Source organism: Balaenoptera ricei, chromosome 4 (assembly GCF_028023285.1).
Source record: "Balaenoptera ricei isolate mBalRic1 chromosome 4, mBalRic1.hap2, whole genome shotgun sequence".
Lineage (NCBI taxonomy): Eukaryota > Metazoa > Chordata > Mammalia > Artiodactyla > Balaenopteridae > Balaenoptera > Balaenoptera ricei.
In genome coordinates this window covers 92,748,725-92,762,959 of record NC_082642.1, presented here as the reverse complement: position 1 = coordinate 92,762,959, position 14,235 = coordinate 92,748,725, and the positions used below count along the sequence as shown (strand labels likewise).

The window sequence follows — 14,235 nt, the reverse complement described above, 5'->3', positions numbered from 1 at the left end:
TCCTGTAAAATTTGGCAGATTGAATTTAATTAATGACATTTCATGCAGGAAATGTGAAAGCTTGTATTCGTTGATGTCACAAGTACTTTAATTTTATGAAATATTCTTATGTAGATTTTCTACTTTAATCTCTACAGTCCTATCACACAGGGTATATATCCTCATTTTTGAAAAGGAGAAATCTGAGACAGTTTCAGTACTATCCTGAGGTCACATAGCCATTAAGTGGTAGAGTCAGAACTCTGAGTCTTCTGATTTTCAGTGTCATATTCATTCCACTATATCATGCTGTCTCTAAGCAAAATTCCTGTATTTACATGATTTTTATAATGCTATAAAGTTATAATTTAATAACTTTTATATGCATTATTTCATATGATTCTAAAACAGTGTGAGGTAAATATTAACTTTAAAATAATTTCCTGAATGATTATTCTTATAAAATATACTTTTATCTGTTTTGCCTTAATGAAATAATTTTAAATTCTAATAATAATGCAAAAATGTGTTGAGCTCTTGCGTTGTGCTGAGCCCTTTGCTTTCCTTGTACCATTAAATCCTCAAAGTAAGCCCCACACTAATCCTATTATTATCACCATTTTTCACTGAGGCCTAGACAGTTCTTACAGCCAGTCAGTGACTTGAACCCAGGCGACTCCAGAACCAGTGCTCTTGCCTATAGATAGGCACACCTCTGTTACCTTTCTCAGAACAGCTAAAAGTAGTTTTTAGAGTTGCCTCATGGTGGAGCAGTGTCACCCAGGTGACCTTTTAACTTGAGAAAAATAAACAAATTCATGCTTTAAAAAAGAAAATCAAAAAACCAATTTCCTTCATATTGACAGGCATGAAACTGCATGCTTTCCAAATATGCTGAGCAGAGTGATAATAATGTTGTTTTTCCCACAGTAAAAACTAAGTGATTACATTTTACCATATAACATGCTCTATCTCCAATTGTCAGGATATTTTTTCATCTCCGTCAGTTCAGACCTCAAAGGCCACTACTACATGGTTTGTTGCCTTTTCCTCCAGGCCATGGGTACTTATGGAATCACAGCGTTCAGCCAGATAGAGATAATCTTGATATGGAGCATTTAAAATAGGAAATCAGGGAATTCCCAGGTGGTCCAGTGGTTAGGACTCCACGCTTCCACTGCAGGGGGCATGGATTCGATCCCTGGTCGGGAAACTAACATCCTGCAAGCCACGTGGCATGACCTAAAAAAAAAAGATAAAATAGGAAAGCAGAGAAAGTCTGAAGAAACTAGAGACTATTACTTTTCCTTCAGTGTTTTATTTTGAAAACCTTCAGACTTACAGAAAAGTTGAGAAACTGGTACACCTAGAATCACGAATTGTTAACATTTTGCAGCACTTTATCTCATTCTCTCTTTGTATGTTTGTGCATATAGTGTGTATATTTGTTGTTTATAGTTTAAGTTGCAGATAAAATGAATGTATAAAGTTGTTTTTCTTATTAAACTTTTTATTTTGAGATAATTAGACTCATGTGGAGTCATAAGAGAACGCCTGTATAATGTTTACCTGCTTCCCCTCAATGTTCCATCTTGCAAAGCTATAATACAGTATCACAGCAGGATATGGATATTGATGCAGTTAAGATATATAACAGTCCTATCACCATAAAGACTCCTCATGTTGCCTTTTATAGTTCCCTCCTGCCCTAACCCCTCCTTAATCTCTGGCAGCAACTAGTGTGTTCTCCATTAATATAATTTTCTCATTTTGAGTATGTTATATGAATGGAATCATATAGTATGTAACCTTTGTGATTGGCATTTTTTACTCAGCATAATTCTCTGGAGATTTATCCAAGTTGTTGGATGTGTCAATGGTTTGTTCCTTTTTATTGCTGAATTATATTCCATGGTATGGCTGTACCACAGTTTGATCAGTCACTCATTTGAAGGACATCTGAGTTGTTTCTAGTTTTTGGCTGTTATAAATAAAGCTGCTATAAACCTTCATGTGCAGGCTTTTGTGTGAACAAAAAAGTCTTCATTTCTCTGAGATAAATGCCCAGAAGTGCAGTTACTGGGTTATGTGGTAGTGCATAGTAGTTGCATGCTTATTAAGAGACAAACTGTTTTCCAGAATAGTATACCATTTTACATTCCCACCAGCATTGTGTGAGTGATCCAGTTTTTCTGCATCCTTATCGGCATTTGGTGTCGTCTCTATTTTTATTAATATTTTAGCCATTCTGATAGGTATGTAATGATATCTCATTGTGGTTTTAATTTGCATTTTCCTAGTGGCCAATGATGTTGAAAATAATTTTATGTGCTTATTTGTCATCTGTGTATCATCTTGGGTGAAATGTCTGTTCACATCTTTTGCCTATTTTCTAATGAGATTGTCTTAAACTGTTGAGTTTGAGAGTTCTTTATATATTCCAGATATTAGTCACTTGTCAGATACGTAGTTTGCAAATATCTTCTCCCAGTCTTAGCTTGTCTTTTCATCCTCTTAAAAGAGTCTTCTGCAGATCAAGCATTTAAAATTTTTATGCAGTTTAATTTTTCAATTTTTCCTTTTTTTTTTTTTCCTGTACTGAATTGCTTTTGCATTAAAAAAAAAAATCAGTTGGGCATGTTTATGTGGGTCTTTTTCTGGGCTCTGTGTTCCATCGATCTATGTGTCTGTCCCTCTGCCAGTACCATATAGTTTTGATTACTTCAGCTATTTAATAAGTCTTAAATTCAATTTTCTTAATAGTTATAGAGCTATTCAAATAATGTTTTATAATGGGTGAATTATGGTGGTTTGTGTTTTATGAAGAAGTGGTCCATTTCACTTAGGTTATCAAATTTGTGTGTCGAATGGTTATAGTATTCCCTTACTATCCTTTTGATGTCTGTAGGCTATGTAGTGATATTTCCTGTTTCAGTCCTCATATTGACCATTTGTATCTTCTCTTTTTCTTTATCTGTCTTACTTGCTAATTTCATTGATCTTTTCACAGAGCCTGCTCTTGTTTTATTGGTTTTTTCCTATTTTCTATTTGATTGATTTCTGCACTTTATTATTTCTTTCCTCATGCTTGCTTTGGGTCTATTTGGCTCTTTTTCTAGGTTCTTGAGATGGGAGCTTAGATGATTTGATTTGAGAATTTTCTCTTTTTAATGTATACATTTAGTGTTACAGATTTCCCCCTTAGCACTTCATTAGCTGTGTTCCATAAATTTTGAGCTGTTGTATTTTCATTTTCATTTAATTCAGTGTATTTAAAAAATTTTTCCCTGGGATTTCCTCTTTGGCCTATGGATTATTTAGAATTGTGTTGCTTAGTTTCCAAGTGTTTGGATATTTTCTGGTTTTCTTTCCATTATTGATTTCTAGTTTGATTCCATTGTAGTTTGAGAACATATTCCGTGTGATTTCAGTTATTTTACATTTGTTGAGGTTTGTTCTGTGGCCCAGAATATGGTCTGTCTTGGTATATGTTCCTTGGGCACTTGAACAGAATGTGTATTCTGCTGTTGTTGAGTGGGTGTTCTATAAATTTTGATTAGGTTCTGTTGGTTGATGGCATTGTTCAGTTTTTATGTCTCCTTGCTGATTTTCTGGCTAGTTCTATCAATTGCTGAGAGAGGAGTATTGAATTTTTCAACTATAATTGTGTATTTCTCATTTGAGTTCTATCAGTTTTTGCAGTTCTGCTGTTTGGTTCATACACATTTAGGATTGCTGTATCTTCTTGGTTTATTGATCCATTTATCATTTTTTTAACATCTTTATTGCAGTATAATTGCTTTACAATGGTGTGTTAGTTTCTGTTTTATAGCAAAGTGAATCAGCTATACATATACATATATCCCCATATCTCCTCCCTCTTGCATCTCCCTCCCTTCCTCCCTATCCCACCCCTGTAGGTGGTCACAAAGCACCGAGCTGATCTCCCTGTGCTATGCTGCTGCTTCCCATTAGCTATCTATTTTACATTTGGTAGTGTATATATGTCCATGCCACTCTCTCACTTCGTCCCAGCTTACCCTTCCCCCGCCCCGTGTCCTCAAGTCCATTCTCTATGTCTGTGTCTTTATTCCTGTCCTGCCTCTATGTTCTTCAGAACCTTTTTTTTTTTTTTTAGATTCCATATATATGTGTTAGCATACGGTATTTGTTTTTCTCTTTCTGACTTACTTCACTCTGTATGACAGACTCTAGGTCCATCCACCTCACTACAAATAACTCCATTTTGTTTCTTTTTATGTCTGAGTAATATTCCATTGTATATATGTGCCACATCTTCTTTATCCATTCATCTCTTGATGGACATTTAGGTTGCTTCCATGTCCTGGCTATTGTAAATAGTGCTGCAATGAACATTGTGGTACATATATATCTTTTTGAATTATGGCTTTCTCAGGGTATATGCCCAGTAGTGGGATTGCTGGGTCATACGATAGTTCTGTTTTTAGTTTTTTAAGGAACCTCCATACTGTTCTCCATAGTGGCTGTATTAATTTACATTCCCACCAACAGTGCAAGAGGGTTCCCTTTTCTCCACACCCTCTCTAGCATTTACTGTTTCTAGATTTTTTGATGATGCCCATTCTGACTGGTGTGAGGTGATACCTCATTGTGGTTTTGATTTGCATTTCTCTAATGATTAATGATGTTGAGCATCTTTTCATGTATTTGTTGGCCATCTGTATGTCTTCTTTGGAGAAATGCTTATTTAGGTCTTCTGCCCATTTTTGTATTGGGTTGTTTGGTTTTTTTTGATATTGAGCTGCATGAGCTGCTTGTAAATTTTGCAGATTAATCCTTTGTCAGTTGCTTCATTTGCAAATATTATCTCCCATTCTGAGGGCTGTCTTTTCGTCTTGTTTATGGTTTTCTTTGCTGTGCAAAAGCTTTTAAGTTTCATTAGGTCCCATTTGTTTATTTTTGTTTTTATTTCCATTTCTCTAGGAGGTGGGTCAAAAAGGATCTTTCTGTGATGTATGTCATAGAGTGTTCTGCCTATGTTCTCCTCAGAGTTTTATAGCGTCTGGCCTTACATTTAGGTCTTTAATCCATTTTGAGTTTATTTTTGTGTATGGTGTTAGGGAGTGTTCTAATTTCATTCTTTTACATGTAGCTGTCCAGTTTTCCCAGCACCACTTATTGAAGAGGCTGTCTTTTCTCCATTGTATATTCTTGCCTCCTTTATCAAAAATAAGGTGTCCATATGTGCGTGGGTTTATCTCTGTACTTTCTGTCCTGTTCCATTGATCTCTATTTCTGTTTTTGTGCCAGTACCATACTCTCTTGATTACTGTAGCTTTGTAGTATAGTCTGAAGTCTGGGAGCCTGATTCCCGCAGCTCCATTTTTCGTTCTCAAGATTGCTTTGGCTATTCGGGGTCTTTTGTGTTTCCATACAAATTGTGAAATTTTTTGTTATAGTTCTGTGAAAAAGGCCATTGGTAGTTTGATAGGAATTGCATTGAATCTGTAGATTGCTTTGGGTAGTAGAGTCATTTTCACAACGTTGACTCTTCCAATCCAGGAATATGGTATATCTCTCCATCTGTTAGTATCATCTTTAATTCCTCTCATCAGTGTCTTATAGTTTTCTGCATACAAGTGTTTTGTCTCCTTAGGTAGGTTTATTCCTAGGTATTTTATTCTTTTTGTTGCAGTGGTAAATGGGAGTGTTTCCTTAATTTCTCTTTCAGATTTTTCATCATTAGTGTATAGGAATGCAAGAGATTTCTGTGCATTAATTTTGTATCCTACTTTACCAGATTCATTGATTAGCTCTAGTAGTTTTCTGGTAGCATCTTTAGGATTCTCTAGTATAGTATCATGTCATCTGCAAACAGTGACAGCTTTGCTTCTTCTTTTCTGATTTGGATTCCTTTTATTTCTTCTCTGCTGTGGCTAAAACTTCTAAAACTATGTTGAATAATAGTGGTGAGAGTGGATAACCTTGTCTTGTTCCTGATCTTAGAGGAAGTGGTTTCATTTTTTCACCATTGGGAACGATGTTGGCTGTGGGTTTGTCATATATGGCCTTTATTATGTTGAGGAAAGTTCCCTCTATGCCTACTTTCTGGAGGGTTTTTATCATCAGCAGGTGTTGAATTTTGTCGAAAGCTTTTTCTGCATCTATTGAGATGATCGTATGGTTTTTATCCTTCAATTTGTTAATATGGTGTATTACGTTGATTGATTTGCGTATATTGAAGAATCCTTGCATTCCTGGAATAAACCCCACTTGATCATGGTGTATGATTCTTTTAATGTACTGTTGGATTCTGTTTGCTAGTATTTTGTTGAGGATTTTTGCATCTGTGTTCATCAGTGATATTGCCCTGTAGTTTTCTTTCTTTATGACATCTTTGTCTGGTTTTGGTATCAGGGTTATGGTGGCCTTGTAGAATGAGTTTGGGAGTGTTCCTCCCTCTGCTGTATTTTGGAAGAGTTTGAGAAGGACAGGTGTTAACTCTTCTCTAAATGTTTGATAGAATTCACCTGTGAAGCCATCTGGTCCTGGGCTTCTGTTTGAAGATTTTTAATCACAGTCTCAATTTCAGTGCTTGTGATTGGTCTGTATATATTTTCTATTTCTTCCTGGTTCGGTCTCCGAAGGTTGTGCTTTTCTAAGAATGTGTCCATTTCTTCCAGGTTGTCCATTTTATTGGCATATAGTTGCTTGTATAATCTCTCATGATCCTTTGTATTTCTGCAGTGTCAGTTGTTACTTCTCCTTTTTCATTTCTAATTCTATGGATTTGAGTCTTCTCTCTTTTTTCCTTGATGAGTCTGGCTAATGGTTTATCAATTAATGTTTATCTTCTCAAAGAACCAGCTTTTAGTTTTATTGATCTTTGCTATTGTTTACTTCATTTCTTTTTCATTTATTTCTGATCTAATTAATCGTTATGATTTCTTTCCTTCTGCTAACTTTGGGAGTTTTTTTGTTCTTCTTTCTCTGATTGCTTTAGGTGTAAGTTTAGGTTGTTTATTTGAGATGTTTCTTGTTTTTTGAGGTAGGATTGTATTGCTATAAACTTCCCTCTTAGAACTGCTTTTGCTGCATCCCATAGGTTTTGGGTCGTTGTGTTTTCATTGTCATTTGTTTCTAAGTATTTTTGATTTCCTCTTTGATTTCTTCAGTGATCTCTTGGTTATTTAGTAGTGTATTGTTTAGCCTCCATGCGTTTCTATTTTTTGCAGACTTTTTCTTGTAATTGATATCTAGTCTCATAGCGTTGTGGTCAGAAAAGATACATGATACGAATTCAATTTTTTTAAATTTACCAAGGCTTGATTTGTGACCCAAGATATGATCTATCCTGCAGAATGTTCCATGAGCACTTGAGAAGAAAGTGTATTCTGTGGTTTTTGGATAAAATGTCCTATAAATCAGTTAAGTCCATCTTGTTTAATGTATTATTTAAAGCTTGTGTTTCCTTATTTATTTTCATTTTGGATGATCTGTCCATTGGTGAAAGTGGGGTGTTAAAGTCCACTACTATGATTGTGTTACTGTCGATTTCCCCTGTTATGGCTGTTAGCATTTGCCTTATGTATTGAGGTGCTCCTATGTTGGGTGCATAAATATTTACAATTGTTATATCTTCTTCTTGGATTGATCCCTTAACCATTATGTAGTATCCTTCTTTGTCTCTTGTAATACTCTTTATTTTAAAGTCCATTTTGTCTGATATGAGTATTCCTACTCCAGCTTTCTTTTGATTTCCATTTGCATGGAATACCTTTTTCCATCCCCTCACTTTCTGTCTGTATGTGTCCCTAGGTCTCAAGTGGGTCTCTTGTAGACAGCATATGTACAGGTTTTGTTTTTGTATCCATTCAACCAGTCTGTGTCTTTTGGTGGGAGCATTTAATCCATTTACATTTAAGGTAGTTATCTATATGTATGTTCCTATTACCATTTTCTTAATTGTTTTGGGTTTGTATTGTAGGTCTTTTCCTTCTCTTGTGTTTCCTGCCTAGAGAAGTTCCTTTAACATTTGTTGTAAAGCTGGTTTGGTGGTGCTGAATTCTCTTAGCTTTTGCTTGTCTGTAAAGTTGTTAATTTCTCCGTTGAATCTGAATGAGATCCTTGCTGGATAGAGTAATCTTGGTTGTAGGTTTTTCCCTTTCATCACTGTAAATATGTCCTGCCACTCCCTTCTGGCTTGCAGAGTTTCTGCTGAAAGGTCAGCTCTTAACCTTATGGGGATTCCCTTATATGTTATTTGTTGTTTTTCCCTTGCTGCTTTTAATATTTTTTCTTTGTATTTAATTTTTGATAGTTTGATTAATATGTGTCTTGGTGTGTTTCTCCTTGGATTTATCCTGTATGGGACTCTCTGTGCTTCCTGGAGTTGATTGACTATTTCCTTTCCCATATTAGGGAAGTTTTCAACTATAATCTCTTCAAATATTTTCTCAGTCCTTTGGTTTTCCTCTTCTTCTTCTGGGACCCCTATAATTCAAATATTGGTGCATTTAATGTTGTCCCAGAGGTCTCTGAAACTGTCCTCAATTCTTTTCATTCTTTTTTCTTTATTCTGCTCTGTGGTAGTTATTTCCACTGTTTTATCTTCCAGGTCACTTATCCATTCTTCTGCTTCAGTTATTCTGCTATTGATTCCTTCTAGAGAATTTTTAATTTCATTTATTGTGTTGTTCATCATTGTTTGTTTGCTCTTTAGTTCTTCTAGGTCCTTGTTAAATGTTTCTTGTATTTTCTCCATTCTACTTCCAAGATTTTGGATCATCTTTACTATCATTACTCTGAATTCTTTTTCAGATAGACTGCCTATTTCCTCTTCATTTGTTTGGTCTGGTGGGTTTTTGCCTTGCTCCTTCGTCTTCTGTGTGTTTCTCTGTCTTCTCATTTTGCTTAACTTACTGTGTTTGGGGTCTCCTTTTCACAGGCTGCAGGTACGTAGTTCCCGTTGTTTTTGGTGTCTGCCCCCAGTGGGTAAGGTTGGTTCAGTGGGTTGTGTAGGCTTCCTGGTGGAGGGGACTGGTGCCTGTCTTCTGGTGAATGAGGCTTGATCTTGTCTTTCTACTGGGCAGGACCACGTCTGGTGGTGTGTTTGGGGTGTCTGTGACCTTATTATGATTTTAGGCAGCCTCTATGCTAATGGGTGGGGTTGTGTTCCTGTCTTGCTAGTTGTTTGGCATAGGGTGTCCAGCACTGTAGCTTGCTGGTCGTTGAGTGGAGCTGGGTCTTATTGTTGAAATGGAGATCTCAGGGAGAGCTTTCGCCGTTTGATATTATGTGGAGCCGGGAGGTATCTGGTGGACCAGGGTCCTGAACTCGGCTCTCCCACCTCAGAGACACAGGCCTGACACCTGGCCAGAGCACAAAGACCCTGTCAGCCACATGGCTCAGAAGAAAGGGGAGAAAAAAGAAAGAAAGGAAAAAATTAAATTAAGTTATTAAAATAAAAAAATTATTAAAAATTTAAAAAAATTTAAAATAATGAAGAAAAAGAAAGAAAGAAGAGAGCAACCAAACCAAAAAACAAATCCACCAATGATAACAAACACTAAAAACTGTACTAAAATAAAAAAAAAAGATGACAGACAGAACCCTAGGACAAATGGTAAAAGCAAAGCTATACAGATAGAATCACACAAAGAAGCATACACATACACACAAAAAGAGAAAAAGGAAAAAAATATATATATCTATATATAAATAAAAGGAAGAGAGCAACCAAATCAATAAACGAATCTACCAATCATCATAAATTCTAAATACTTAACTAAGATAAACATAAGACCAGAAACAAATTAGATGCAGAAAGCAAACCCCAGGTCTACAGTTGCTCCCAAAGTCCACTGCCTTAATTTTGCGATGATTCGTTTTCTATTCAGGTATTCCAGAGGTGTAGGGTGCATCAAGTTGATTGTGAAAATTGAATCCGCTGCTCCTGAGGCTGCTGGGAGAGATTTCCCTTTCTCTTCTTTGTTCGCACAGCTCCTGGGGTTCAGCTTTGGATTTGGCCCCCCCTCTGCATGTAGGTCACCTGAGGGCGTCTGTTCTTTGCTCAGACAGGACGGGGTTAAAGGAGCAGCTGATTAGGGGGCTCTGGCTCACTCAGTCCGGGGAGAGGGAGGGGTACAGAATGCAGGGCGAGCCTGCGGCAGCAGAGACCAGCATGACATTGCAACAGCCTGAGGTGCGCGATGTGTTCTCCCGGGGAAGTTGTCCCTGGATCACGGGACCCTGGCAGTGGCAGGCTGCACAGGCTTCCAGGAGGGGTGGTGTGGATAGTGACCTGTGCTTGCACACAGGCTTCTTGGTGGCTGCAGTAGCAGCCTTAGTGTCTCATGCCCATCTCTGGGGTCCGCGCTGATAGCCGCGTCTCACGTCTGTCTCTGGAGCTCGTTTAGGCAGTGCTCTGAATCCCCTCTCCTCGTGCACCCCAAAACAATGGTCTATTGACTCTTATGCAGTTCCAGACATTTTCCCGGACTCCCTCCTGGCTAGCTGTGGCACACTAGCCCCCTTCAGGCTGTGTTCACACAGCCAACCCCAGTCCTCTCCCTGGGATCTGACCTCTGAAGCCCGAGCCTCAGCTCCCAGCCCCCACCCACCCTGGCGGGTGAGCAGACAAGCCTCTCCGGCTGGTGAGTGCTGGTTGGCACCGATCCTCTGTGTGGGAATCTCTCTGCTTTGCCCTCTGCACCCCTATTGCTGCACTCTTCTCCATGGCTCCGAAGCTTCCCCCCCGCCCCCGCCCCCCCATCTCCGGTGGGTGAAGAGGCATGCTACTGTGTGGAAACTTTTCCTCCTTCTTCCCTCCCAGAGATGCAGGTCCTGTCCCTATTGTTTTGTCTCTGTTTTTTCTTTTTTCTTTTGCTCTACCCAGGTACGTGGGGAGTTTCTTGCCTTTTGGGAAGTCTGAGGTCTTCTGCCAGCGTTCAGTAGATGTTCTGTAGGAGTTGTTCCACATGTGGATGTATTTTTGATGTATTTGTGGGGAGGGAAGGTGATCTCCCCATCTTACTCCTCTGCCATCTTGAAGGTCTCTCCGATCCATTTATCATTATATCCCTCTCTGTCCCTGGTTATTTTTACTTTCTTTGAAACATTTTTATTTATTTATTTATTTTAAGTTTTTATTTTTTGGCGGCGTTTTTATTTTTTGGAGTGAGGGACTCCTACCATCCAGTGGGAATCAAAGTTCTGGCTTCCCACTTGCCTTCTCTGAAGCCGTGGAGTGTTAGAACATCTCCTTAGAGCATTATAGGCTCCCCACATAGGCTTTGATGGGGTGGGTGTGCGTGGTCACAGTTTTTTTGTGGGTTTTTTTGGTTTGTTTTGGTTTAGTTTGTTTTGTTTTGTTTTTGGTGGTGTTTGGCTGGAGTAGAATAGTTATTATGTAAAACTTCTCTGTCTTGGAAAGGTGCCCCTCTCATGGTCTTCTGGCTAGAGAGAACAAGATTTTACTGAGTGTTTTTTTGTTTGTTTGTTTGTTTTGTTGGTGTGCATCCATTGGTGTTTCTAGTTGCCAGCTTCTTCAGCTCCAAGTTTGGGATATATGAGGCAAAAAAAAAATGTCATTCCCTGGGTCTCAAGGTCCTTAGCCTATCTGCCTTCTTCTCTTCATCATCCAGAGTCATCTTATGCTTGATATATAATGTCCAGGGTTTTTAGTTGTACTTAGTGGGAAGAATAGAGGAAAGTGAATCAACTCCATCATCCCAGAAGCAGAAGTTCCTGCACAGTTGTTTTTAAAATAAGTTACAAACATCAAGATATTTCACCTCTAAAAACTTGAACGTGTGTCTTTTGAGAACAAAGACATCGTTCTACGTAGCCATGATACCTTTATCACACCCAAGAAATTTAACATTGATACAGTATTATCTAATAGAGGATTCATATTCAGATTATGTCGTCTCCAAAATGTTCTCTATAGCTTGTTTCCTCTGATTCCAGATTATGCAAACCTATTTCTTAAACCTATTTCCCTTTTAAATAGGGAGTGTATTAAAGATACATTGAGTGTATAGCTGAGTGTATTAAAGATATTACACTGTCTTATCTGTATTTGAAAAATCCCCTTTTCCACTCTCATATTTTACAGCTTTATAGTAGAAGCATCTGTTTCTTCTCCTGTAACCCTAATCATCTTTCATTTTTATATTTTCAACAGTGTTATTTATTTGTCTACTACACCGGCTGGCGGAATGTCAAATCTTTTTTGACTTTTGGCTTAATCTGTCTATGCAACATGTATCTCTATGAACTGCGCAACCTCTGGCAGCTTTTCTTTCACGTGACTGTGGGAGCATTTGTTACACTCCAGATCTGGCTGAGGCAAGCCCAGGGCAAGGCTCCTGATTACGACGTTTGACACCATCCTTCAGACGTGTTGCCTTGGCTTCAGGGGAAAAAGGAGGGAGCATATCTTAACTACCACTGTGATGAAGAAACTGTTCACCACAAATGAGAAGCTCTGCTGTCTTTCTCTGCAGCTGTCCTTTCCGTTTTAAGTCAGCATGGCATGCCTATGAGCATGCCGTACCTGCTACGCAAACTCCTCTCAGCAGAATGTTGGCCATGAGATTATCGATCAGAAGGAGATGAGGAGACCTCTCTGCAGGGCCATGGCAGTGGAAGAACAGTCAGATGCCATTGGAAGACTTGGCCAGCAGCCCTGAATCCTGGCTGGAGAGTTCAGTCAAAAATTACGTGTGGTACTTGCTCTGAGAACTAAGCAGGAGCTCTACAACCCGGTTTGCCTTTGTGAGGCATTAATGTAGACCAAATAAAAAGATGCTGCAGTGAATAAGAAAGTTTATGTGTAAAACAAATTACTTGCTAAATATTAGATTTTGCACATTTATGGTACCAGTTTGTGAAGTCCAGATTGGTGTGGAATGGGTTCTTTTTCCTTTTATATTTTTGCTTGAATCTTAACTCTGGAAATCGCCCGATGTAGGAGAAGGCTCTGGTGAGCTCATCCCTGGAGCATCGCAAGTATTGAAAACACAGTGACACATGTTTCTTTCCTAGGCCATGTTTATACTTTCTTTTGAAATCACTTTTTAAAAATATTTGTTAGGCTATAGCCATTGTTTGCCAAACTTCAATCACTTGAGTATTACATATGCTATTATTTACTTAATATTTATCTTTTAAATTTTAAAATATTTTAAAAAGAAACTAACCTCTATTCCAAGTAGAAAACCAGCATCAGTTTGCCATAAAAAAAAGATAACTACAAAATAAATAAAAATAAAACAAAGATGTTATTAAATTCTAGCTGGATACTAATGACTGCCAAGGCTCTGAATCCAAAAAGCCTGCTCTTTCTTTGTTGCAGTGAGAGAGACGTTACCCAGCACCAAAATGGGGCTCTCTCTGTGGAATTATCAGAAGTTTAAAAGAAAATTATAAAGGGAATGCCATTCTCACTGTGATTCAGCATTATTTAATTCTGTGTTGTGTATCACCTAAAATCATCTTGCATGCCACCAAGTGGCATGGGTCCTGCACTATGGAGACACTGAGCTGTTCTAAAAGAATCAGAAGGTGACTCTTCTCTCAGCACTTCTTATTATTCCTCTTATTATTTTATGGCTTTGAGGAGTTAAGCACCTACTATCTTAGAGAACTTACTTGCTTTTTGATAACTTTATAAAGATTGTTTAAGCAGCTTTGAATTAATAATAGAGGAAGCATAGTTTGTTTCCATTAGCAAAATCTACAGCTCTTCTGGTTTCGAAGTCATCTTCATGAGTGATTTTCTTGAGAAAAGATTCCAATTAAGGAATTCATAACGTACTGAAATTGGATATCCAGAAAAACAGTGGACCCATTACATATAATTTATGTTCTGGGTATATTAATTTTGCAGAAGAAATTGTCCAGAGAGGTAAAGTCACTGAACTACACTGTTTCCAGAACCAGTATACATAGGTATGTCTACAATGAGAAATCTTGCTTAACTAGAACCTTTTTGCTACACTCTTCTTTCAGGAGAACGAGGCAAAAGAAGACAGTAAGCTTACGATTTCGGGGATTTATTTAATGCAAGAAACTCCAGTTCCCTCCAATTTTCTGCCTGTAACAAAACCACAGAAATTATGAATATTCTGAGAGATATCCCAAGGTACCACATGATCCTAAATCATCAAAATAAAATTGATTTATGTTTGGCGTTTTGTAGTTACTGAGCCAGGAAAGTAAAGTGGTTCAATTTAGAAAGTATTTTTTTCTAAACTAATGGTTAAAGCA

The 14,235-nt window shown here is 37.9% G+C and overlaps 1 protein-coding gene across 5 annotated transcripts in view; it reads left to right on the top strand.

Moving 5' to 3' along the window:
* SEC22A (SEC22 homolog A, vesicle trafficking protein) overlaps window positions 1–12,791 on the top strand; it is a 66,419-nt gene extending 53,628 nt beyond the window's left edge. For all 5 annotated transcript variants that reach the window (XM_059922123.1, XM_059922122.1, XM_059922121.1 and 2 more), the window contains one exon: window positions 12,149–12,791. In XM_059922123.1, the coding sequence (XP_059778106.1) occupies window positions 12,149–12,349 (201 nt within the window). In that variant the 3' untranslated portion in view covers window positions 12,350–12,791. The remainder of the gene's footprint in view (window positions 1–12,148) is intronic.
* Window positions 12,792–14,235: the final 1,444 nt, after the last annotated feature.